Consider the following 26,828-nt stretch of genomic DNA (forward strand, 5'->3'; position numbering starts at 1 on the left):
GTTCCACAGGTGCATGTTCATAAATTGTTTGTTTATGGTTCATTGAACAAGCATGGGAAACAGTGTTTAAACCCTTTACAATGAAGATCTGTGAAGTTATTTTGATTTTTACAAATTATCTTTGAAAGACAGTGTCCTGAAAAAGGGACGTTTCTTTTTTTGCTTGAGTTTATGTCTCCCGTGGACATTACTGGTTAAACATGGACATAACACACTAATTGAACTAATCTCAAAGCATTACCATAAATTACCAGTAGAGGGGGGCAGTCTCCAAGTTAAGGCCATGGGAAATTCCTAGGACAGTTACTGCATCTTTCAGTGCAGCTTACTTCTCTGTTATGAAAGTTTGGTTGGTCGTGATGTTCACTGGCCTTCAACAACAAGAGCTAGTTTGTCGTGATATTTACTAGCTTACAAGTATGAGAGCTATTTTATTTATGGATGGGTTTGAAAATGTCACAATCTAGGGGGGGCGGAATCTTAAATGGAGGAAGATGTACAATGACACCCAAGACAGATGGTATGGGGTTATTCTATGGGATTTAAACAAACCGTTAGGAACACACAATGTCTACTGCATGAGCATTGCCCTGAAGCGACTGTAATGAATATAATAAACTCATGTGTAGCTCATATATAAAAAATAAGACACTTGTCCATTTTTACCTGTTTTAATTAACCCTGATTACACTTTAATTACAAATGAGGGGGAAAAATACAAGAGAAACAGAAGGTATAAATGTTGCCTCATGGTATGGAGTCTCATCTCTTTGTTTGAGTGTTAAGTAACCACTGAAAGGAGTGAAAGAGAAGAATGAGAGTGAAAGAGTGAAAGGAGAAAGAAGAGAGTGAAAGAGGGAGATCGACACCATTCAAATAATACAGTGTCAAAACAATAGAATGTATTTCTTACCGCGTCCCCCCCAAAAATAAATCTATATACACACACAAAGACCCCAAAAGATAATATTTCAAAACAAAGGTAATGTGATAGGATTATGTGAGCTCCTCTTTTCCATGTGTCCATAATTACAAATACAACTAGCTCAGTTGAGGTTACAACTACTATTTTAGTTCAGCTAATAGTAAGATGGAGGAGTTGTCGTTGTCTGGAAATTACATACTGAAAATAGAAAATACAAAACACGAGAGATTCAAATAGCCATGGAAAAGAGGTAGGCCCAGAGGGGTACAAAATAATCAAATAGTAAATAATGTTAATAATAATAATAACAATGACAGTAATAATAATTTGGGACAAATAATAAAACAGCAACGACGAGAGGGAAAAGTAGGAACATTTTTAGATTTTTTTTTTTTTAAGCAACGAGGCAGCTGTCAGTTACAATGCATGGCAGGACAAAAGACTTGCTGGGTGGCTGAGGCAACACCAACATCTGCATACAGACACCCACTTACACCATACTAGTGCTATGAACAAACTCTTCAGCAAGTCTTTTTTTTGGGGGGCCCGGATCTTGTTGAGTTACAAAGGCTAGACGGCACCCGCAGAGCGTCTTCTCAGATTACGGGAAGTCCCTCTCTGAGGTTTTGTGATGTCATATCCTGCATGGGCGAGGGTTGTTTCTTTGGTTAAGAGTCTTCCAAGCCAGAGAGACTAGTACGGGGGTGGGGGATCATTTCGCTAGTGATGTCACCTTCCTTTTACTCTAGGTTAACCCACATTACAGCCCTCTCAGCAGACCAGGTCTACCTCAAACATGTACATATTCAGTGGTGGCGTGTTACTGATGCATTCTCCTAGTATAGTTCATGGTCCAAGACAAAGGCTAAGTCCAGCCAAATGGTGGGTTCAATAGACAACAAAAGGTGCCTTGTCCTTGTGTTTCCAGGAGAGTTTGGGTTGCTGGGGGGGTGAGATCCTGGTCGTAAAGTTGGGGTTCGGGGGGGACAAGACAAGCATGTCTGTTCTTTAGTGATGGCCAGAAAAGGTGACCCCAAATCTTAAAGTGTCCACGATGCAACATTTCTCCATTATTTGTTCATTTACTGGTCGCTTTTCACCGACCAATCTTCAAGCCCCCCCAAACAGAATACTTCTTTTTACATTATAAATATAAAATGTGTTCTGATTCCTCTTGCACATGAACCCTTTCCAATTCAGCTCCGCTGTCAAAAGAGGCAAGGTGAGAAGAGGCTCCCTCATATATATGCCCAATATAGTTATCATTAAAAATAGCATTTCCTGATTCATATCAAATTATACTTTTTTGAATTATAACATTTGTATTTGATATATTCAAATAAAATATGTGTAGTATTGGTTTTAGTCATTCAGAATCTGTTTCTTGGTATAAAAAAAGGCAAAGTGGCATTCAGTGTATAAGGTCTGTGCCCACACCAACAAATGTCAGTACAGTATGCTTGAGGCATCTATAGTGTGTGTGTGTACATTATTTGGCCAGGGTAATTCATTTATAGTCGCCTGTCAGTTTAAAAAAAGCACAATCTCAATTTGTCTTGTTTGTTCAAAAAATGCGCTGCGTATTTTTAAAATACAGAAAATAAAAGGAATTTAAAAAGTTTAAAATGTTACTAAAAGTCTTTGCATGAGCTCACCTAGGTACTCACATTCATTTCATGGTATACTTTTTTGGGGAGTGAGAGAAAAAAATTAATTCGTTTCAGTTCAAGAACATTGTATATAGAGGTACTTCTAACCCTCCGTGCACTGCAAATGCCCCACCGCATCTCCCCAAATACTGTCCTTTTTTCTTTTGAGGCGCTCTTTATGGGAGAAAGAAGCAGCTCGGACCAGGGGAACGGAGGAGACCTCTAAGATAATCTTTCAACACCATTCCAAGCGGACAAATTACCAATCTCCTCGATTCACTCTCATTATAAGATTGTGCAAAAGTCATGTAGGCATACATGTTAATTAATGGCCCCTAACTTGCAGGGTCCCAACTTGAAGGGTTTTTGCTGCTCCCCTTTTTGGACCCTGCCCAGTACACGAGCTGTCCATTAAGGCCTGGTTGCACGCCATTTTGTTTTTTGTCCCTACGCTCAAGTCGGTGGGGGACGATGATCAAAGAGAGAGCGCTGACTCAGACAAATTCAGTCCCAAGTCTCTAAGTCAGTCCCTGTGATTAGACAGATTTGGACAGGGAAGTCTCTTCGTTATGACCCCCGAGCTCCCTTCCCAGTCAAAGGTGATGGAATAGTTGACAAGAGTTGGTACGAGGCCTCGCTTTCCTCTGCTTTGTAAACCACTGTACGTGAAGACAGGCACTTCTGTAATCTCTTTTCAATTCTGTTGAAGATAAGGGGGGGGGGGGGATTCTTTCCCATCTGTGTTGATGCATCTCTGAAAGGCAAAGGAGCTATGGGTGTTACTGGGAGGAGATGTTGAGGCGAGATGGGAGGCACCTAAAGGCAGTGTACAGGTCTAAGGGATGGATCCTGGATTTAGGCCCTGGGGGTCTTTCGTTTAGAGGGGGTGTCAGTATTCATTTGTGTCTATGACCATCCCTTAGTGTCTCAGTCACAGCATGCTGAGCTGTTTGTTAATGTTCTGGATTTAATGTGTTGAAAATGGGAGTAAAAAGGCATTTTGCCCAGGCACTTGTTTCTATGTGCATGCTTGGTTATATGAGCGAATGTGTATGTAGGTACGGGCATGTGATTGTGTGTATGCGTGTCCACGGTTTGTGCGTATCCCTGCCTCAGCAAGCTCCATGGCTCTCCAGAGACAGCTGGGCTGTGGCTCTCTGCAACTCGGAGCTGGCCCTGCGCTGGGCCGGAGGGGGAGGAGCGTGCAGACTCAGGGACAGGCTTGTCCTTGGCCCCTCCCCATTCTCTGACTCCCTCCTTGCTGGCTCCACCTGTTTCTCCGCCCGCACTTTCTTGTCCTCGGCCTCCTCGCGCTCGCCATCAGCCTCCATCTTCTGGTCCTCGCTCCAGCGGCGTTTGAAGCGCAGCTTCAGGGGGATGCAGAGGGTGCCGCCGGGGCTGATGGGAGGGCCTTGGCCCGGCTCGCTCTTCAGGCCCAACAGGGAGGGGGTTAGAGGGCCCATGGGAGGGGCGGCGGGGGTCTTGAACACGTCCTCGTCCAGGTCGTCCTCGACGATGGCGCCCAGGTTGCCGTTAATGATGGCAGTAGGGGCGGTTCCGTTGGTGGGATGAGGGGGGATGAAGACGTCTCCCTCGCCGTCATCAAGCAGCTCGTCCTCCTCGCTGATGTCGGTCACCTCCACCTCCTCATCGGACTCGACGTCGGAGACGGGCTCCACCTAGACAACAAGAGACAACAGATGAGTCATTGTTGAGAACATCTCTTTTTACATTAACAAACTGGTGGTTAGTCAGGCTAATCTAGATTCTGGTTAGGGATTGGCTCACCTTGATTTTTGGGCCCACTGAGGAGGAGTTAGAGAGCAGCCCTGAGGCAGCGTAGCAGGAGCCTAGGCTAGAGGAGGAGCCCCCGGTAGAGGAGGCGGAGCCGTCCTTCTGTTTACGCCCCAGCGGAGGTGGCTGCAGCTTGAACTTGAAGGGCGAGGGGTGCTGCTCCTCCCCTTGGTGGTGGTGCAGCGAATGGGAGTGGGGCATGGGCGGGGCATGGTGGTGGGCTGTCATGGGCTTGTCAGGGGCGGCAGAGGGCCTGTGAGGCTGGGGGACCACGATGTTGGGGTAGTGGAAGAAGGCTCTGGGGCTAAGGTGGTAGTTGTAGACGCTCTGGTGGTGGGCCTGCAGGTAGCGCTTCATGTCGTCCGGGTTGAAGGAGAAGTGGGAGCCCAGCATGGGGCTGAGGGAGGGGGACGGGGTGTAGGGCAGGTGGGAGCCAGGGGTCATGGAAAGGGCCGGAGACAGGGTGGGGCCCAGGAGGCCCCCAGGGCCCGGCAGGGGGGACACAGGGAACGGGGACATGGGGTCACCATGGACCCTGTGGCCGGGTGGGGGGCGGCCTAGCCCACCAGGGCCTCCGTAGGCGCGAAACAGCGAGTCGTGGGAGAGGCGGGGGTGGAGGAGGCCACGGAACGCCCGTTCAGGGCCCACGCCGCCACGATCTTCACCCCCCACGCCTTCCTCCAGCTCAGAGTTGGTGGAGGTGCCGTCGCTGCAGTCGGAGACAGAGCCGCGGCCCAGGCGGCGGGCCACGCTGCTGAACATGCCCGGGCTGCGCAGGTCCTCACTGGGAGAGAGCACATCGGACGGGGTGGAGGGGGGAAAGCGGAAGTGGCTGCCCCCAGTCGGCACAGGAGGGGCGCTCTGGGGGACTCCCCTACCTGGAGAGAGACGAGAGGACGAGTGAGTTAGAGAGGGTAGGAATGAAACAGTGAGGTAAAACAGAGTAAAATAAGAGAAAGAGAGATGAGGAAAACAGTAGAGGAAAAACAAGTGTGAGGCACTAGGTGAGAAGGATGAGTGACTGAAAGTGAAACCAAGTAAGAAGAAGCAGGTGAGTGAGAGGAAAAGTCACTGTATACAGAAACAGAGACCAAGAAACACACTGGCCACGTGTTACATTCCACTTCCCGACGCTTCCATGCCAAATTGTGGCACACAATACATTCTTGGCATCCTCGCCCGTGCCAAAATGAAATATTGGAAAGTTGTTATTTTTTGCCATCACAAACATGGGTCAGGTTGCTCCATTTTCCCAAAACCGCTGAGTGAGTTAACGTCGGAGAGGCATGGGTGTGTGTGTGACCGTTATACCAAAACACATGTCAAAACCCGGACCACATCACATATGGAGTATAATAAAAACGTCACGCAACAGTTACGCCTCATGGTATCAGGATTCAAGTGTGCCGTATTTACACTGTGGTGGTTGTGATTACCGCTGGAGGGGATTTAAGGGAAAACACTTGGTATGAAGCGGATAAACACATATGCAATCCTCGCTACACTACATAAACCTGATGGGGATGGACTCGTGTTTTAGCATTTAGCCCGCGCCATTACCAGTCAGCCGCTGTAGCCGTTTCCATTACAAAATGGCGCTACTATGGGTTAAGCTCTCAGATCTGTATTAGCCTAGTCTTTGATACGTTTGTAATTGGACATATACATAAAAATAAAATAAAAATCTCTGTAAATACGCATGAGGACTTTATGGAAATGCTTTCAGAATAGTTAAGACTTCCAAACGATGGACACTTACAGCGTATTCATCTATACTGTGCTCAAACTGCTAACAATGTTGATGTCTGATCACTCTGTGCCAGTGATAGTCTCTGGTGGATTTTTACAGAGTACTGACCAGAGCCCATGTCGATGAAGGGGTAGTTGACCAGCACCAGCTTGTTGAAGTTGAACTTGTAGGTGAACCTCTTCCCTTTGGTCTTGTGGAGGATTCTCTTGTTGTAGTAATATCTGAGGGGGGGGGGCAAGGTTTGCATGGTTACTAACCCTTTGTTCAATTTCCATGTTTAAATAAGGATTAAATACATTCAATTACATACTTTTCAGCATTACTGAGTGCAATACACAGAAAACCCCGAAAAACGTACAGTATCCATCACTGTGTAGTTGTTTGTCTAAGGGTATCATTATGGGCCGTAACCAACCGGGCCACAATATGAAACGTGATGAGTCGACACTGTAGAATAGTACGTCTCTCTTGCAAGATGCATTTTACCTCAATGAGACAAACATTTACAAACAACGGTTAAATAAACACACAGGGAAACTGATTCAGTCTTGACGAACTCCTGTTGCACTGAGTGGGAGGAAGTCCTCAGAGACGGAGTGCACTACAGTGGCTGCTGAACCAAAAGGCAGCGAGTTCGAGCCTTTTCATTGCTGATCCTCTCACTCGGTGTCCGCGCTGACTCGATGAATGGAGGTCCTTTTCCCGATTGCTGCGACTACAAATTATGACTAGAGTGGGCTCCCACCTACACACTTTCTAAATGGCAGTGATAGTAGAGGGCTGCCTGGTGCTTGCTTTGATATAGACGATGTGAAGTGGAGACGGGAGGTTTGGACTGGAACATAATGTTCACAGGCGCAGAAAGAGAGGACTCGAACACATGGGGGGGGAAAGGCCAGGAAGTACCACGCGAGCGCCAACACAAGCACACACTGTGTGATACGGTGAGTGACTTTACTGGAGTTGACACACGCACACACAGAGAGAGAGAGCTAGGCGAAACATGCGAGGACACACAAGCTCACACATGGGCTACGGTGCTTTGAAGAACATTTGAACTCACTTCAAACAAAGCACAAAGGGCTAACGTTACTACTGCCTGCAAGCCACAGCTTTAAACCAGCACATTTTGAACACTAAAACGCAGCTCGTAGCCCGAGCAGCCCCCGAATCAAAGCCTAAACCCTAATGAGGAAAGAACATTGCAGTCTTTCAATTACTTCAGAATGGAAAACTACTTTCATTAAAGAGTTTTATGACAGAACAAAAGTACCATAGAGGTTAGGGTCAGACCGGTGGAGGAGACTAGTTTACTATAGAAACAAACCGACAAGGCGCAGATGGGATGGAGGAGGACTGGCAGAGAAAGCAGCTGTGACGAGTCATTGGTAGGATGAGCACTAGCTGACCCACACCAACCTACGACTTGAAGGTGACGCTGACAAGGCAGTATGTGGCCAGCGCTGGCTGCTAAGTGTGTGTGTGTGTGTGTGATAGCCAGAGATGTGTGCGATTGAGTGAGGGAGTGAGAACAGACTGAGGACTAAATAAAAGCTCTCCTCTTCCCACGTGCTCTGCGGTGTGTGCGTTTCTAAAAGACAAACGCTATCTAAATGAGCGGTCACATTAAGACGAGGCACCTTGACGTACATCGGAGATCAACACGCCGTGATCAACCGCGCTCCCACGTTCTCCTCCCCCTCTCATTGAAAGAGTAACGAGGAGGGAGCCACTCCAGAGCTCTCATTATTCCGGCCCAACTTAAATCAGCTAAAAACGGTCTTCAAATAGAGAGATATTAGTTGAGTTGGGTGTGTTAGCGCTGACGCAGAAGTTTAAGCACACTGCAGCCCTGACTACAGATTCCCCCACTCCTGGTCTAAGAACAAAATACCATTCAGCCTGTATTTATACAGGTTTCTCACACTGAAATAAAAATCTATTTTGCAAGAGAGATTCATTCACTTCCTTCTTCGTCCTACAATACCCAGAACCCCTAAGTCGAGTGACAATTGTTCCCGTTTCTTACCGAAGCGCCCTGCTCAGCTTGTCGTAGTTCATCTGAGGTTTGCACTTGCGGGCGCCCCACAGTCGGGCCACCTCTTCGGGGTCCTTGATGACAAACTCTCCGTAGTCGCCCTGCCAGGCGATGACTTCATTGTACTCCTCCTTCCGAAGCAGCTCCAGGATGAAGCACCACAGCTGAATCTGTCGCGAGCCAGGGCTCGACTCGGGCTTGTAGGCCCAGTCGGGGAAGGCGAACCCTGTTGACGGGGAGAAGGAGAGAAGGGGTTAGATGGAGGTGTAGTGTTCATATGCTGGGGCTGGTGGAACATGGGGAAAATCAGAGGCAACGGGGAAAGGCGGGTAGTGGAGAGTCGACAAAGGGTTGAAGAATGGGTCCCAAAAAAACATTTTCGAATTTTGTGTTTGATTCCCATGTGGCGGGTCACAAGAAGATTACTGACTAAGTCACTTTGGATAAAAGAGTCTTACAGAGCTGTGCTGGGATCAGTGTATAAAAGCAAAGGAAGTTCGTTTTTGGGGTAAATTTGTTTTGAGTTTGAAATCAAAGCTGTACAGGGATTGGGCCTGGTGCTTTCATATCAGTTTCATGTTCATCGTGTATCAGCCTTGAGTATGAAGACAAACTAAAAGATAGAACGAGCATTAGACACAGAACATGTGAGAACAGTGAGAGCGAATGTGTTTTAGCGATGTAGGTTGTCCTTAAAGACTCAACACCACTTCAATACAAGACCAGGCAGACTAGCAGAGACATAACACCACACACACACACAAACCTCCTTAGGACTAAATGTGCTCTAGCAACCAGGCTGAGAAAATCTCTCATAGAAACATATGGGCACAATACAACACATAAAAAACGCCCTACGGAGTGCATACCAGAGGTATTTATGTTGTCATAGGAAAACATTAGGACATATCTAGAATACTAGAGTAAACACTTAGATAAAAAAACACAAGAACACAGGCCGCAATGCAAACATTATCCCATTGAACCACCTGTTGGGCCAAGGTCACTATAGATCTTCATTCCAGGTCAAATGCTGCTGCACCAGAATGACTGATGCCCATTGTCACTAAACCTCTTGATAAGCCTACACGTTGAAATCATGGAGGTAGATGATTCGATTTTGCAAGTCACCCAGTTAAAAGCCTTGGACACGTGACTCATTCAAAGCAATAGGATAGGCTAAACCATTGAACTACTTCAATTGTCTCATCTGAAATGACTAAACAGTGAATGGTTCTGATAGCTATCTGATGCTTCACAGCCCATAAAGCATACGCATATCATTCCCACATCGTAGACAACAGGGCCCAGATCAACGGCGCCACTTCAGCATCTGTACCACTTGGGCAGATGCTGGGAAGCTGGTGCCAACGCACTTGTAAAGTCCAGCAGGAACAGAGAACATGAAAGCATGTAAGCAAATTGAACAAACACACATGTACAGAAAAAGGTAAAGTGGGTGCAAAGTGCTCACACACACGAATAGCAGCAATGCCCACTGAGCGTGCGTCAGTGCTGACTCATGGCCTGTTCTTGTTTGTCATTCAGCTTTCACATGGAGTACGCCTTTCCCCTCCACGCTGCCATCCCTTTCTTTTCTTCGCTCCCTCTGACACCATCGCCTAGCAACAGGGTATTTTAGCTCTAAAAATAAACACACCGAACAAAAACTGTAATTCAATTAAAAGGTTCCTCATTTTTTTTTCAGAAAGTAGGTGGGGAGGACCAAGGTAAGAGAGAAATTGGGCGAGAGGGGCCAGGGAAGAGAGAAATTGGGCGAGGGGGGCCAGGGAAGAGAGAAATTGGGCGAGGGGGGCCAGGGAAGAGGAGGCGTCAAAGGATAAAAAGAGAACATCTTGTCATCTGTGGTTTCACTGATGAAAGTTCACGGTTCCGCTGTCCATTAGCCGGCTGCCTTGTGAAAACGGCACAGACATTCACCGGTGTCCGTCACATACAACAAATCTCGAACACTCACAATGCTGCTACTACCTAGACAGAGGAGTGCGAAAACCCCCCAGCTATTACAAGCCTGTTTTCTGCTCTGTTGCACTAACTACAAGTGGTCCTGGCGGGACCGCTGCTGGTCCTGCGGGTGACAGTAACTATGATAGGAATAACACACAGATAAACACGCTCACAGCGCAGCACCATAATAACACACGCGTGTGGTGTGCTGATACCTGGGACTAGAGTCATGTCGTTGGCCATAATGACCCAACGAACATCAAGTGTATGAGGTCAGTAAGAAGGCACAGCTGTCCAACCATTTTCCCTGGGTCTTTAAGGGAAAGAACGGAAGGAGTAGTGACAGAAAGTGTATTTTTAGGACTACCACCAGAGAGCCTATTATTCGAGGAACCTGAATTTCCCTTCCAGCAGAACACACAGGATCTTTACACGAGAGCCATTTTCATACGAGGCTTTCAATACAGCTACTTTTATTAAAAACGGCCCTATGTCGTCATGTGTTTATAATAGTAGCTTTAAAAACAGGTGTGCATTGTACTGAACGCCAACTGCTCTGAGACCAGGGGCTCCGTCTCTTTCTCACCCTGTTCCCGCCATCAATTCCCCCTTTTCCCTCCCTTCCTCCTATTCTTTGCTGGCTCTATATTTAACTTCAGGAAAAGGTTGGCTGGCCTCCGTTTGCTAGTGATGGCTGTCTGGCCACAGAGATGGGTAGGTGAGGGCACGGGGCGAATGGACTTGTTCTCCGCGTGAGTAGAGCGTCGCCACTGGACTACAACAGGGACATGCCATGGTGCACTGTGTTGACAAACACCGTTTGTTATATTGTGAGAGCTCGAACACTGTCAAAAAAACAAGAAAGCAAGCACAAAAGCGGCTTGATGCTAAAAAGTGGATGCTAACATTGACCCATGCTAGCATAAGGGCTAATAGTTCCCGATCCTAAAGACATGGCCATCAACACCAACTCATGATTTTATTTAACTAGGCAAGTCAGTTAAGAACAAATTCGTATTTACAATGACGGCCTACACCGGGCCAATTGTGCGCAGCCCTATGGGACTCCCAATCACGGCCGGTTGTGATACAGCCTGGAATTGAACCAGGGTCTGTAGTGACACCTCTAGCACAGATGCAGTGCCTTAGACCACTGCGCCACTCGGGAGCCCTAAAGCCAGGGGTGGCTTAAAAAAGGGGTGGCTTAAAAAAACAGGAATGAGACAGAAGAAAAGTAAATTAACGTGTAGGAGAGAGGGGGGGGGGGGGGGGGTAAAGAGATGAGAAGAGTAAAAGAAACTCTTGATATGCGATCGTCATCTTTACATCAACAATCGTCAATGTCGACGCCACCGAGATGAAAGCGAGTCAGAATGCAACGGTGGTTGGACCGTCGTGGGGCTGGACTGCGACGGTGTAATGGATCCCGAGGTGCGCCGGCCAACTGTGCCCAGACAGAAACCAGACGCGTCTCGGGGAGTTCCGTGCAGTGCAAGCTGTGATTAAATCAGCCCTAGATGGTTAGACAGAGCGCGTGTTTGCGCCAATTTCCCTGCTATGTGAGGACTGTCGAGTATGAGTGCAGGTCTCGCCTCGTGCGGAGGACTCCGAGCCAGTGTTTATAAGCACGCCTGTGCAGGCCCTGCTCAGTCTCCACACTCAGCAATAGATCCCTGGGACAGACTTCCTAAATACTAGTCTTGGAGACCTGAGGTTAGGAAATGGAGTTGTGTTGATCTCCATAATAACTTGATTTGTGCGTATATTATTAGCAACTAAAACAGCACTCCTAATTCACTATAAAGTATTTGGTAAACCTCAACCAATTTGAAGATTTGAGTAGGAATTGTTTGACCAGGCTTGACCCTTAACACTAGAACCGTTAAAGCAGTCATTTGGACTGCTCATGAATAAAACATTTAAAAAGTATAACTCTGCCATTTTTAAAGTCATGCCCCCCCCTGTCCTTGACTTTTCCTAAAATAAGTCTATATAACACACCATTGTTGTTAGAATCTTAATATCCCAAACATAATACAAGGTAACCAGTTTTAGGAGGGAGTGTCATTTTGTGAATGGTTTTCCCTTTGTCCCTCCTTTACCCGACAGTAGGGCCTGCTCCTCTCCTCCCGACAGTTGAAGATGCCGTGCCCAGCTGATAATCGCCCTGATAATGGTCTCAAACCTGAACTACACCGAAAATAATTTCACAACAGATTAAATAAATGAAGTATGATGAATGAGAAAGGGGGAGAACGGGTGAGTTGATGAGCGAGGGGAAGCGAACGACACATAATTATGTAAATCACTAAATTGTGAATGAACAGGGCGCGTCATTCTATTGATTCAGTCTCCCTCAAAATGTTACGCACCCGATATCAGTCCACCGAATCTAAGCAGTCTTATCAGTCTACTCGGTGTGCACAGTGAGAGCGGGAGTCATTTACAAATGGCAAGAAGACCAAGACGAATGGATGCAGATGCTGCGTTAGGGTTGCTACAAAATCTCAACGTAAACGCTCAGATGGTAGGGAAGAAATGAACCATGACACCTGATGATTTTTCTCCTTATTCTCACAGCCTGATCCTACACCTCCGAGGCCTAAGCCCCCCCCCCCCCCCCCCCTCTAATTGGCTGAAAAACATTGAAAAGTTGACTGTTGTGACAGACACATTCATTAGAAAATGCCAGTATTGCTTTTGTGTGGTTTTTCACGATTTACCAAGCACACTTGGCGCTTATCATGATGTTTAGGCTACTGAGGTCATCATTTGACCAGGCGTCTTGGAGGTATGGGGATTTTGTTGTTGTTATTGTAAATAAAAATAAATAAAAACTGTTACCGCGTTCCAACACATATGCTTTCCGTTTCATAGTTGTAACAAAGGCATTCCAAGAATAAAATCGATTGAACACTGGGAGTGTCACCCGGTGCCAGGCGGTTCTGGTGTTGAGGGAATGGTAGAATAGCAACAAACAAAAAAACACGAGGTATTTGCACACGCTTAATCATCCCAACGACGTTAAGACTGCTGTGAACCATGTGACTTCGTAGAGAGTGGAGCCAGTGACCTGGAGAGGTCCTGGAAGCGATCAGAGGCAACATGGAGGGTTGTCGGCTAGGTAAGCCTAGCTCAGCGCAGGATTTTTCCTCCATGCTCTGAGCTGGTACTAAGAGGGTCATTTGCAAGACCCCTGGACTAAATCAGGTCCGGCCCAAGTGAGAGGACGACCATGTATTTATTGTCTAAATCCCCACTACCCCAGAGAATCAGATCAAAATGTTAGTTGTTACATGCGCCGAACACAACAGGTGTAGGTAGACCTTACCGTGAAATGCTTACTTACAAACCCTTAACTCTTTTTTTCTTCTTACAACTGCATTGTTGGTTGAGAAAATATCTTCTAAATAAATTTAAAGTAAAATTATTATTTTTTTTATCGAAAAAGTAACAATAAAGAGGCTATATACAGGGGGTACCGGTACCGAGTCAATGTGCGGAGGTACAGGTTAGTTGAGGTAATATGTACATGTCAGTAGGGGTAAAGTGACTATGCATAGATAAACAGTGAGTAGCAGCAGAGTAAAAAAAAGGGGGCAAATAGTCCAGGTAGCCATTTGATGAATTGTTCAGCAGTCTTATGGCTTGGGGGTAGAAGCTGTTCAGGAGCCATTTGGACATAGACTTGGCACTCCGGTACAGCCTGACTAGGGTGGCTGGAGTCTGACACTTTTAGGGCCTTCCTCTGACACTGCCAGTTATCGAGGTCCTGGATGGCAGAAAGCTTGGCCCAAGTGATGTACTGGGCCGTACACACTACCCTCTGTAGCACCTTGTGGTCGGAGGCCGAGCAGTTGCCATACCAGGCGGTGATGCAACCGGTCAGGATGCTCTCGATAATGCAGCTGTAGAACTGTTTGAGGATCTGAGGACCCATGCCAAATCTTTTCAGTCTCTTGAGGGGGAATAGGCATTGTCGTGCCCTCTTCACGACTGTCTTGGTGTGTTTGGACCGTGATAGTTTGTTGGTGATGTGGACAACAAGGAAGCTCTCGACCTCCTCCACTACAGCCCCATCGATGAGAATGGGGGCGTGCTCAGCCCTTCTGTTCCTGTAGTCCACAATTAGCTCCTTTGTCTTGATCATGTTAAGGGAGAGGTTGTTGTCCTGGCACCACACTGCCAGGTCTCTGACATCCTCCCTATAGGCTGTCTCATTGTTGTCGGTGATCAGGCCTTCCACCTACCACAGACACTGTGGGGCATGCTGTTGAAAGAAGTCAACTCTGATTGGCTTTTTCTCATAGACAAGCATCCTGGCTGTGACATGGAAATGGGCCTATCCAGAGGGCAGTGGTCTGAAGGTGGGTTCTGACTGGTCTGTCCAGACACCCTCCCAGTGGGGTGGACCCAGATTGGCCTGTTTGCACAGTTGGCCCTTTCAGCCCCCTGTGGGTGACAAAGACAGAGACAGTCGTCTGGGCCCCAGGTTATTGGTGGTGGTCCAGGGGCCTGGCAATCACAAGCACACCATGGGGAGAAATGCAAGTGAGTTCCATTGTCTTAACTCATGTCAGTTTGTTATATCTTACCCCCTGCTCCTCTGGTATTTGTTCTATCATTTGAGACACACCATCTCCTGGCTGTGCTCAGATTCTTATTCTGTATCATTCCGCCAAGGAGGGAGATTCATGATATGGTGCACTGAAGTCGGCTTCTGAACTCAGGGGCATCCAGGCAGCACAGATTAGAGGTATGGCCTGTGCTCTGTTGGAGACAGACGGGGCTTTGACCTCCGTAGACCGCAGCAGTGTCTGGCTTCTTCTAAGCCAAATCTGTCTCTTCAAATCCTCGGACGGCGCACGCTACAAAACTTAACTCAGCGAGGTATGAAATCTCACGTCTGTGAGTTCGCAAAAACACCAAGGCTTGCTGGATGATGGGAGAGATTCTGGAAAAGTAAGAGCAAACAGAGCAGGGGAAAGTGAGGGGGGGGGAGAGAAAGGTGACATGGAAGAGAAGACCAAGAGCTAACATGGACACTGAGACATTCAGAAAGTCAGTGGGAGAAAGATCAAGACGTAGTAGGCCAAGACAGAGGAGGAGATCAAGGAAACGTTAAGGGTAAAGAAAGTGGACCAGGGGTGCTACACGCAGTGGAAAGGGGACTGGAAATGGGGGTGAGAGAGTAAGAGTCAGAGAAACAGATAGATTGCCCCGTTTAGAACATTCTGTGTTGTGGTTAGGTCTCCAGACAGTCTCTACTTTCATTTTTGGTCAGACAGCGGCTGACGACAACTTGGTGGCTCCAGCTGTGGGATTAGCGCACAGTCGAAATAAGGGCTCCCTCCCCTAACCGGCGGCTGTCGCCACAGCCCAGAATAAACCACCAAACCAAGGGAGCTTCAAATTGCCTTGATACAAATACCTAAACAGATTAGGCTACACGGGAGCATTTTGCTGGAATTTCAGAGCCCTGTTCAATAGCAGGGCATCATTAATGACGTTTACACATATCGGTTTTAGGTAGCCTGTAGAATGTGTACAGTCCATATTTCAGCAGAAACTAACTCGACCTCACGAATGCCCGGCCGCCCCGTCTTTAGTCAGCTGTTCGTACACACACACACACACATTTGTTTTATACATTTTTTTATGGTTATTTATTTCGTGATGGTCTTCATCCATATCCGCCGGTTACGCAGTTATACGGTAATTGTGCCAGCCCTAAATGTAGGCTGTGTGCAAATCGAACTCCAGGAAGGCCACATTGTTTATTTTAGTGGGACATTCGACACATCTACGGCGGTAGGCCATCATTGTAAATAAGATTTTGATCTTAACCGACTTGCCAGGCTAAATATTATTAATATACTTTTTTTTTTTTTTTATCTACTTGAGTGTGATTGATGATAGGCTGTATGCAAAAACACTATGCCTGAAGGTGACCATTTTAACCATCTCAGTGTTCACACTTTCCTCATTCGGTTTAATCTAAGCCCTTCTGCATTAATGCTGGATCCTCCTCCGAGACTACATTTTGTGCATAAAAATAGAGGCAGTCAATGTGGCGTCGCCACAAAGATGGCAACCAGCATCAGCACTAGCGTGAGAATTGAGAAAGTGTGTGCTGCATTTGTCTGTCTGTGTGTGTGTGTGTGTGTGTGTGTAATGCAACACATACAGCCATTTAAATGCTATGTGGGGGATCCGGCCCGGTAATAAACCGTCGTGTGAGTGAGTGTGTGTGTTCAGCAGAGCACAATACAAAACGCTGAGTAAATCTTCATTTCCCCTCTATATATTGTATGTAGAGGCGGTCTGATAGAAGTTACATAATTGATCTTTAAAAAAAAGGGGGGAGCCTTGGTGACATTCTGGGGGTTCTCACTCGAGTCCGGTAAAAAGAACAAATGTTCTGCTGAATTAACTCTGAGCTGTGGTCTCTGGCTGTAAAGCTTACCAACTGGAGAGGAGACAGGGGGAGAAAACAGACATAGGAGTTTTAAACCTCCCCTGATAAGATGGAACCAGTCGAAGACTAACGGGAACAGGGCTGAGATTCCCTTCTGTTCTGTCACGGCCCGTAAAATGACCACCCCTTCTGCTTTCTCCTTCCTCGCACGCTTTGATCTTGCTTCTGGTGAAGAATCGGGTGCAAGCTGTCAAGTTTGTGTGAAGTAGCGTGAGAAAGGATGGAGTCCACACTGCCGTGTTCTCACCAGTCCAGCCTTCACACAGGCTTATGTTCAAGGAGACGCGCTTCAGAATCTCACAGAGTACACCACTAACACAAACATTAGCTTGAAGTAAAAACACACTACCACACACACATGTGGAAAAGCCAAAGCCACAAGGATCCAGAGAGTTCTGACAGACACAGGCGAGACAAAACCTCAGGGTTCCCACCAAATCCAAGGCTGGAGCAGAATAAATAAAAAAAACATGATGCTCCCCTCCGTCCACAAGCCACAGGACAGAGCAACCAGCACTATTGACAGCTTGGGGGACAAAGATTGCCATGGGTGAATGATGTGATGGTGTTAATTGTGTCCAAATGCAGTCCTTTTGCATTAAAACAAATAGTGTACTAGAAAAACTGTCTACAGATCTGTTAAACACCAAATGGTATACTTTAACTGATAAATGTCAGACATTTTGGTCCCTTTGACACAGTGATTAACAACTCAAACATCTGATTATGTGAAGCCCATGGGCATTGGATGGGAACATTCCAGCTCAGAAGAGAATATTAGCATATCTATGCTAAATATTCAATTCTGTATCCTCCGACGAGGGTTTTGGTAATGATTTTCAAGATTTTGAAAACCATACATAAAACCGGTCCTTAAAGCGTGTGGCATAGTACTTCAAAGTTCATCTTTCTCCGATTATGCCCGTTTCATTTAGGCTAGACTTAAACCTTTAAAAATGTTAGTTGAAGACCAAAGGACTAGATTTGAAAGCAAAAACATTTAAAATAAAAGTCTGTTCAAATGGGGGAGAAAAGCCCACCATAAAAGCCTAAGTATTCATGACATTCTAGAAAGAAATGTGCCTCTTCCAGAGTAAAATGTATCCAAGTTGACTTAAAATTGATGGGTCACATCAAGCTCTGAGTTTGTGAATTTGTGTAGAAGGCGGAACCTCTGTATCCTGTCAGGTGTTCACAGATCGAGAAGCCCTGACATGTTATCTGCTCAGCGGCCAAAATATTATTTGGTTACACTTGGGCTACCCTGGCGTTTCATCACACTGCAGGAGCCCTTTCAACCATGGAGCCGGGAGGGGGAGCTACCCTACTGTAGTAGTACAAATAGTCTACTGTAGTCAGTCAGTGGGTAACGGACTATGGTGTGTGCTTTTGTTTGACCTGCATTACCTGGGCTTGGTGTGTGTGGTTCCAGGCAACAACAAAAAAAATCTTCCTGCGCGTCATCATCACGGGTCAGAATACGGAGTTCACTTGCGATGGTGCAGGTTGCCAATCAGACGCTTGAAGTCTGACGACAGTCATAACCTGTTTGTTAGGGGTTTTCCACAACCATCTATTACTTGGTCAGCTAGGCCTAGCCAACATGTTGGGGATATGCTATTAGCCTAGGCCTAGCCAACATGTTGGGGATATGCTATTAGCCTAGGCCTAGCCAACATGTTGGGGATATGCTATTAGCCTAGGCCTAGCCAACATGTTGGGGATATGCTATTAGCCTAGGCCTAATTCAATCCACTATGCTAACTAATTTGCTTTCCTGACAGTCATGTTTAGAAATGTAGACAGGAACAATGTTGAATATTCCCAGTGACAAAAATGAGCACCCCAGCAGTCACATGCAGTGGCCTGTGCAGGCTAATTGCTCATGTATGGGTCCTTTCACTTCGCACACAGGAGAAGACAACAAAAAGTGCCCGGCTACAGCTGTGATGTCTTACGCGGCGGGTTGACATAATGAGTAACACAAGTGGAAAATTGGAGCTAGCGGGCCAGACTCCACTCGCGTCCTACCAGGATGGGAGCAGCGTGACCCATTTAACTGGACTCCCAGTGCAGTTGACAAGGCACCGCTGCACTGTTTCACCTGGGCCAGTCAGCCAGGAGCACGCAATGTTCCGAATGAAACAGACTTCACTCTATGTGGATTTGAGAACCATGTAGACCTATATGACATTCTATAATCTACAACATAAAATGTGCCTGAATATCATTGCCTATAGAGAGAATTATTATTACTTTTTTGTAATCACACTATCAATATTTCCTGGAATGTTGGCATGAATCTACATTACAATATTAACACAGAGTAGCATGAAGTAACTCCCGTATGGCATAATGACTTGGACTGTCTCCGACCAAAAAATAAAATATTGGTCGACCAAGAGTCTGTTCTTTCAACCAATCGATTGCTAGAAATGTTAAAACGTGTATTTGTCCATATATAGACACATCCTATGTGTTTAAATCAAATCAACTGTATTATTATCATCATTATTAAAAATGTAAGTTCTGACAATTTGGAACAGCGCAAACACTAAATAAATTATAAATAATACCAGAGAGGCTGGTCTAATGAAAAGAAAATGTTTTTAAAGATTAAGTGTTAAGCCTTTATTACAGCATAGCATAGATTAAAAAGGGAAATGGGGATACCTAGTCAGTTGTACAACCGAATGCATTCAACTCAAATGTGTCTTCTGCATTTAACCCAACCACTCTAAATCAGAAAGGTGCGGAGGGCTGTCTTAATCGACATCCACGTCTTTGGCGCCGCGGAACAGTGGGTTAACTGCCTTGTTCAGTGGCAGAACGACAGATTTTTACCTTGTCAGCTCTGGGATTCGATCCAGCAACTTTTTCGGTTACATGTTGTGGTTGCCTGAGGCTTGGTGCTCTTGGAATCAGTAGGCTACTAAACAAACACTCAAACAGATGCAAAATCTGTCTTATTTATGTAGATATGATGTATAAAGCCAGGCAGATTTAAAAAGGTTATTGATTATAGGCCTAATTAAGTTAGAGTTTCTTCTCTCCTTATTTTTCTTAGACAATTATGTCCAGGGCTGTTTTCTCATCCGACACCGCTGTTGCGTCTGCTGCGTTGTTCTCAATACTAATATGCTGACTAACTCTGCTATTATGCACATAGCAACATGGTCTAGGAAAAGGTGTCAATTAAACAATGCACTGATGTGTTTCAGAACTCCAGACAGCGACCATTATCCAACGCGGGAGAAGGCGCATTTGTTATAAAATAATGTATTTGTTGCACAATTGTTCTTACATAATATAACCATATACAATTTCCATAGCAAATGTCTTCTTCGACTGGATGGACTGTGCCACGGCCTCCACACTGGATTAGTCCAAACAGACAGGCACGAACCAGACAGGTGTCTTGTACACCAGGATTATTTTTTGCTACTGCTCGACTAAAAGGACTCTCGGTCAACCGACAGCCTATCGACCAGTCGACTAAATGGGGTCAGCCCTAATAATGACCCATTTGTTAGACAGCGGAGTTGGGACACAGATGTGGGAGGACAGTGGCTGAGCCTACAAGATGGATTCCCGAAATGTGACGCATTCAGGAACAAATTGAACCAATGAGTGGATTGCAGATGAGTGAACGCCATGAAACTACTTAGGAACACTAAATCTGCCTTGGGGGATGTACAACTGCTCCTCCTGCAATCTTTCTTTTCAGAGGTAGTAAGAGATACCTGGAATCCTGCACAATAGAGGAACCTGGGTGGGGTGCTGACTGATGGCCCAAGGCAAGAATAACATTTAGTGTATGAAAACAAAATCCCCATTTTACCTCACCCTTTAGTTTCCCAGTTCCCACATCCCATTAGTCACCTTTTCTGGTGTTACAATGTGGGATTAAAATGAATTAAAGTAATTTTCTGTCAACAATCTACACAAAATACTGTGTAAAGGTGGAAGAAGAATTGTAACATTTGTATAAAAAAAAAAAAAAAAAAAAAAAAAAAAAAAAAAAAATCAATAAAAAAAAACACTAGCTAATATATCTTGATTAGATATGTTTTCAACACCCTGAGTCAATACATGTTAGAGTCACCGTTGGCAGCGATTACAAGTCTTTCTGGGTAAGTCTCTAATAACGTTCCAGACCTGGATTGTGCAACATTTACCCATTATTCTTTTCAAAATTCTTCAAGCTCTGTCAAATTGGTTGTTGATCATTGCTAGACAACCATTTTCAGGTCTTGCCATAGATTTAAGTCAAAACTGTTAACTCAGCCACTCAGGAACATTCAATGTCTTCTTGGTAAGACCCTCCAGTGTAGATTTGGCCTTGTGTTTTAGGTTGTCTGCCAAAAAGGTGAATTAATCTCCCGGTGTCTGGTGGAAAGCAGACAAACATTTTCCTCTAGGATATTGCCTGTGCTTAGCTCCATTCAGTTCATTTTTTTATCCTGAAAAACTCCTGAATGATTACACGCATACCCGTAACATGATGCAGCCACAAGTATGTGTGGAATTGGATTTGCCCGAAGCATAACACGTTGTATTCAGGATAAAAGTGAATTTCTTTGACATATCTTTTTGCAGTATTACGTTAGTGCCTTGTTGCAAATAGGATGCATGTTTTGGAATATTTTTATTCTGTGCAGGCTTCCTTTTCACTCCGTCAATTACGTTGTGGGGTAACTACAATGTTGATGCATCCTCAGTTCTCCTATCACCGCACTTAAACTCTAACCGTTTTAAAGTCACCTTTGGCCTCATGGTGAAATCCTGGAGCAGTTTCCTTGCTCTCCGGCAACTGAGTTAGGAAGGACGCCTGTATCTTTGTCGTGACTGTGTGTATTAATACACCATCCTAAGAGTAATTTATAACTTCACCATGCTCAAAGGGATATTCAATGTCTGCTTTTAAAAATGTTGACCCATCTACCAATAGGTTCCTTTCTTTGCGAGGCATTGGAAATTCTCCACAGTCTTTGCGGTTGAATCAGTGTTTGAAATTCACTGCTCAACTGAGGGACCTTGCAGATAATTGTGTGTGTGGTGTACAGAGATGAGGTAGTCATTCAAAAATCATGTTAAACACTATTATTGCACACAGCGTGAATCCATGCAACATATGTGAGTTGTTACGCAAATGTTTTGTCCTGAACTTATTTAGGCTTGCCATAACAAAAGGGGTTGAACACTTATTGACTCAAGACATTTCAGCTTTAATTAATTTGGAAAAACATACACAGAACAAAAATATAAAAACGCAAAATGTTAGTCCCATGTTTCTGAAATAAAAGATCCCAGAAGTGTTCCAGACGCACAAAACTCTTCTCAGATTTTGCGCACAAATTTGATTACATACCTGTTAGTGAGCATTTCTCCTTTGCCAAGATAATCGATCCACCTGACAGGTGTGGCATATCAAGAAGCCGATTAAAAAGCATGATCATTACACATGTGCACCTTGTGCTGGGGACAAATGACAACTCTAAAATGTGCATGTTTTGTCACAGGACACAATGCCACAGATGTCTCAAGTTGAGGGAACATGCAATTGGCATGCTGACTGAAGGAATGTCCACCAGAGCTGTTGCCAGATAATTTAATGTTAATTTCTCTACCAACTTTGTTTAGAGAATTTGGCAGTACGTCCAACAGGCCTCACAATCGCAGACCATGTGTAACCACACCAGCTCAGTACCTCCACATCCAGCTTCTTCATCTGTGGGATCGTCTGAGACCAGCCACATGGACAGCTGATGAAACTGTGGGTTTGCCCAACCAAATAATTGTTCATAAACTCGTTGTCCTTACCAGGGTCTTGACCTGACTAAAGTTTGGTGTTGTAGCCGACTTCAGTGAGCAATTGCTCACCATCGATAGCCACAAGCACGCTAGAGAAGTATGCTCTTCACAGATGAATTCTGTGCCGGTTTCAACTGTGCCGGGCAGATGGCGGACAGAGTATGCCGCCATGTGGGCGAGCGGTTTGCTGATGTCAACGTTATGAACAGAGTGCGCTATGGTGGCCGTAAGATTATGGTATGGGCAGGCATAAGCTACGGACAACGAACACAATTGCATTTTATCAATGGCAATTTGAATGCACAGAGATACTTTGATGAGATCCTGAGGCCCATTGTCGTGCCATTCATCCGTCTCCATCACCCCATCACCTCATGCATGATAATGCATGGTCCCATGTCGCAAGGATCTGGGCACAATTCCTGGAAGCTGAAAATGTCTCAGTTCTTCCATGGCCTGCATACTCACCAGACATGTCACCCATTGAGCATGTTTGGGATGCTCTGGATCGACGTGTATGACAGCGTGTTCCAGTTCCCGCCAGTATCCAGCAACTTTGCACTGCCATTGAAGAGGAGTGAGACAACATTCCACAGGCAACTGCCTGATCAACTCTATGCGAAGGAGATGTGTCTCGCTGAGGCAAATGGTGGTCACACCAAATACTGACTGGTTTTCTGATCCACGACCCTAGCTTTCTTTTCTTTTTTTAAAGGCAACTGTGATCAACAGATGCATATCTGCATTCCCAGTCATGTGAAATCCATAGATTAGGGCCTAATGAATTTATTTAAAATTGACTGATTTCCTCATTTGAACTGCAACTCAGTAAAGTCTTAAATTGTTGCATGTTGCGTTGTATTTTTGTTCAGTGTAATTACAGTTTAACATTACGGGGTATTGTGTGTAGGCCAGTGGCAAAGAAAAATCTCATTTGAATCCTTTAAATTCAGGTAGTAACAACAAAATGTGGAAAAAGTCAAGTGGTGTGAAAATACTTTATCAAGGCAATGTATAGGCTGGTTAACATAGCACCATGCTCTGAAATACAGTGAGTAAACCAAACTTTAGAAACACCTTCGTAATATTGCGTTTGATTATCAGGGTGTAGTGTAATATTTGTATTTATTTAACTAGGGTAAGTCAGTTAAGAACAAATTCTTATTTACAATGACGGCCTAGGAACAGTGCCTTGTTCAGGGGCAGAAAGACAGATTTTTACCTTATCAGCACGGGGATTCGATCTAGCAACCGTGCGGTTACTGGCACAACGCTCTAACCACTAGGCTACCTGCCACCCCTTTGCCGTGTGACATGATGCAAGACACACCTCTTTGTACTAAACTAGAGAAGGACTCGATCTTGCGAACTAGACCTACTCAGGGATGCAGAAGGGTGTGATTGCGGCCCGCAATTCAGGGTGTTCCTGCATATATACTTCTATTGGCCCATTTTTAAACCACAAACAAAGGGCATAGGGATTTGCAAATGACTGGAACTACAGTAGCTACTTTGCTATGGATTCAACAATTAATAAGAATAAGAATACTAATACAAAAACGTTCAATTGCCTAGTGTTTGTTGGCTGGCAACATTTTTGATTAGCCAAAATCTTCCCCAATGTAGGGCACACTCACAAGAAATATCGGACCAATGACAATGGTATCGGACAGGCATGTCCCCCATGATGCATGTAACGTTGGCATTCTACAACTTAGCTACTCTAGCTAGCTAGTTAATGGAACTTCGAAAAGTTGTGCTAGAGTTAAAAGGGCAATTCACTTTTCAACCTTTTTCATTATATCCAGCACCATAACGAATTGCAAAAATCACTGAAGTTGGAGACTTATATCTCCCTCACTAACTTTAAGCATCAGCTGTCAGAGCAGCTTACCGATCGCTGCAGCTGTACACAGCCCATCTGTAAATAGCCCATCCAACCAACTACCTACCTCATCCCCATATTGTTTTTCTGCTCTTTTGCACACCAGTATTTCTACTTGCACATCATCATCTGCACATCTATCACTCCAGTGTTAATTACTAAATTGTAATTACTTCGCCACTATGGCCTATTTGTGTCCTTACCTCCTTACTTAATTTGCACACACTGTATAGAGGTTTTTCTACTGTGTTATTGACTGTACGCTTGTTTATCCCATGTGTAACTCGCACTGCTTTGCTTTATCTTGGCCAGGTCCCAATTGTAAATGAGAACTTGTTCTCAACTGGCCTACCTGGTTAAATAAAGGTGAAAAAAAAATATATATATAATAATAATAACAGCGGCGGTCGTTGACGTTTAAGATGAGGGAGGACAACACATCTGAAAATTGGGTGTTTATATGATCTGTGGTTAAAAAATAAAGGTCCTAAAAAAAATGCTTCTGTGACGTCACCGGGTAGAATGAAAAATTGTTTAAATCTTTGATTTTCAAAATCTGAAAAATGCCTATCTGGGTGGGGGGAATTTTAATGCTCCCCACGTCATGGGGAAACTCAGTGTTTGAAATGTTTTAAATTGAAACGTAGAAAAGTTCGCACATATGTAGACACTGGTTTTGTGCTGAAGATAATGAAAATGGGGCTGAAAAGCAGTGGCTAAATGTCGAATGCGTGTCCTACAATGCCCAACTAACATCCCTGGTTGCTAATTAGCTAATGGAGAAAACTAAGAAAATAAACAAACTATTTTGTTTATCAACAGGTCAGTAGTGCCCGTTTGATAGCTAACGTTACCTTGCTTAACATGGGCTAATGTTACTCGCCAGGAATGTCAATTTTGGGCGAATTGGCTAGTTAGCTAGTCAAGTTTGAAAGTTGGTTAGCTAACTGCATCGACTAATAATAGCCATGTAAACTTCGCTATCAGACACCGATATAGTAAACTGTACGCTAACAAATAGAGTGGTGTGAGCAACGGATTTCCCGTAATTACTTCACAAACTTCCCCTGACAAGTTAGCTAGCTAGCTCTGCTTGGACTCGAGTGGGAAATTGCGGCAATTCATTTCTAACGTTAGTTAGCTAACTAGCCTAGTGCAATAGCTTGTATGGATTTTCAAAGTCTCATTACGGAGAGTTCTCACTAAGTTATTAGTACGATAACCATGGGTCATTTATCACACAATGGTAGATCATTACAACTGTATCATTTGCCATTGCCAAATGTATCCAGGTGAGATTGTGTTGTTACGTGAAACAATAACAAGTGCCAGTCGAGCGCCATAAAGTATCAAGCACTTTCCAGTGGACAACAGGGACAGACAGTTCCATTCGGACAATAGTTGGTCCGCGAACATTATCGTAACTTACCCGTATCCCCCGGGGTTTTCATGGTGACTCTGGTCAATTCAGACAGTTTCCCGTTTGGTTTCTAGCTCGCTTGGTATCCGACACCCAGACTTCGTTGTTCTTCTTGATATGTTGCAAAATTCCTCGTTAGCTTTAAAACTTTTCCGTTTCTAAGCTTAGCCTAAATCCCTCTGTTCTTAAGCGCTCTAAACCCCTGGCCCCCTACTGTTCCCTAGTTACTTTTGAGCTCCAAGTTGTCTTTTTTGTCTTCTTTTTTTACAAATCGTTGAGACGAATGAGGTTCTGGCTTTGTATAAATCCAATCGTCAGTTCTGAATGGCGTTGAACTTTATGTCCGTCGTGCCGATAGCGGGGGAATGCCTTGTAACACTCGGTTCTAATTATTTAGCTCATCAATTTAACCGCGTTACAATGTTGCATGGTCGAATCTTCCACATCATCATTCCAGCAGTCAAAACAACGCAAGAAAAATTCTCAATCTGAGTAGTATGGAACCACGTTTTTTTTTCTTTCTCTTTCTACAGACTTTTCATTTTCCACTCACTCCGTATTCTCTACCCCCCTTCCTCTCTAGGGGTGTCGTGTTTCGCTCTCCCTACCACACGGGGCCGCCCACGCGGACCTGGGAAGGAGCTACGCCTACTTGCCATCCGCCTAGTTGGCGTCACTACACCGTGCGACGTTGCTGTGGAGACCCGCCGCTGGTAAATTGATGTATCCTGTTTTGCAGCGAATATGTAACCGCGTCAAATCATAATCAGTGATTATTGTGTAGTCTTCCCACTTACTGGACAAGCAAACATATGGTTTCAAAGTGGTGCATCAGAAACCACCAAATCAAAGTAAGCATCAACAAACTCAACATACCTTTTTTTTTTTTACCTTGCAACTGTGTCCCTCTGGGCCGTGGCTCCGGTGGACTTGCTATCAAGTGGGGCCAAAGCCAGACCACTAGTACTTTTCAGCTTTCATTTAAACAACAATGTCTAACTGTGAACTTTAGCACCTTCTCACAAAGCAACTGTTTTGATTATACAGAGGTTGTTGATTGTGCGCTTCACAAGTCCTTACTGTCAGCCCTAGCTATGAAAACACAAT

At 45.0% G+C, this 26,828-nt stretch overlaps 1 protein-coding gene across 1 annotated transcript; it reads right to left on the reverse strand.

The window, feature by feature from the left end:
* Positions 1-655: 655 nt before the first annotated feature.
* LOC120026880 (ETS domain-containing transcription factor ERF-like) lies at positions 656-26,325 on the reverse strand. Its single transcript, XM_038971610.1, has 5 exons — positions 25,731-26,325; positions 8,148-8,382; positions 6,227-6,339; positions 4,363-5,246; positions 656-4,253 (listed from the first exon to the last, which is right to left on the reverse strand). Exons 1-5 carry the CDS (start codon positions 25,750-25,752, stop codon positions 3,687-3,689), a joined length of 1,821 nt encoding a protein of 606 aa, XP_038827538.1. The 5' UTR covers positions 25,753-26,325; the 3' UTR covers positions 656-3,686.
* Positions 26,326-26,828: the final 503 nt, after the last annotated feature.

This window comes from Salvelinus namaycush, chromosome 32 (genome assembly GCF_016432855.1).
Source record: "Salvelinus namaycush isolate Seneca chromosome 32, SaNama_1.0, whole genome shotgun sequence".
In the NCBI taxonomy this organism is placed as follows: Eukaryota; Metazoa; Chordata; class Actinopteri; order Salmoniformes; family Salmonidae; genus Salvelinus; species Salvelinus namaycush.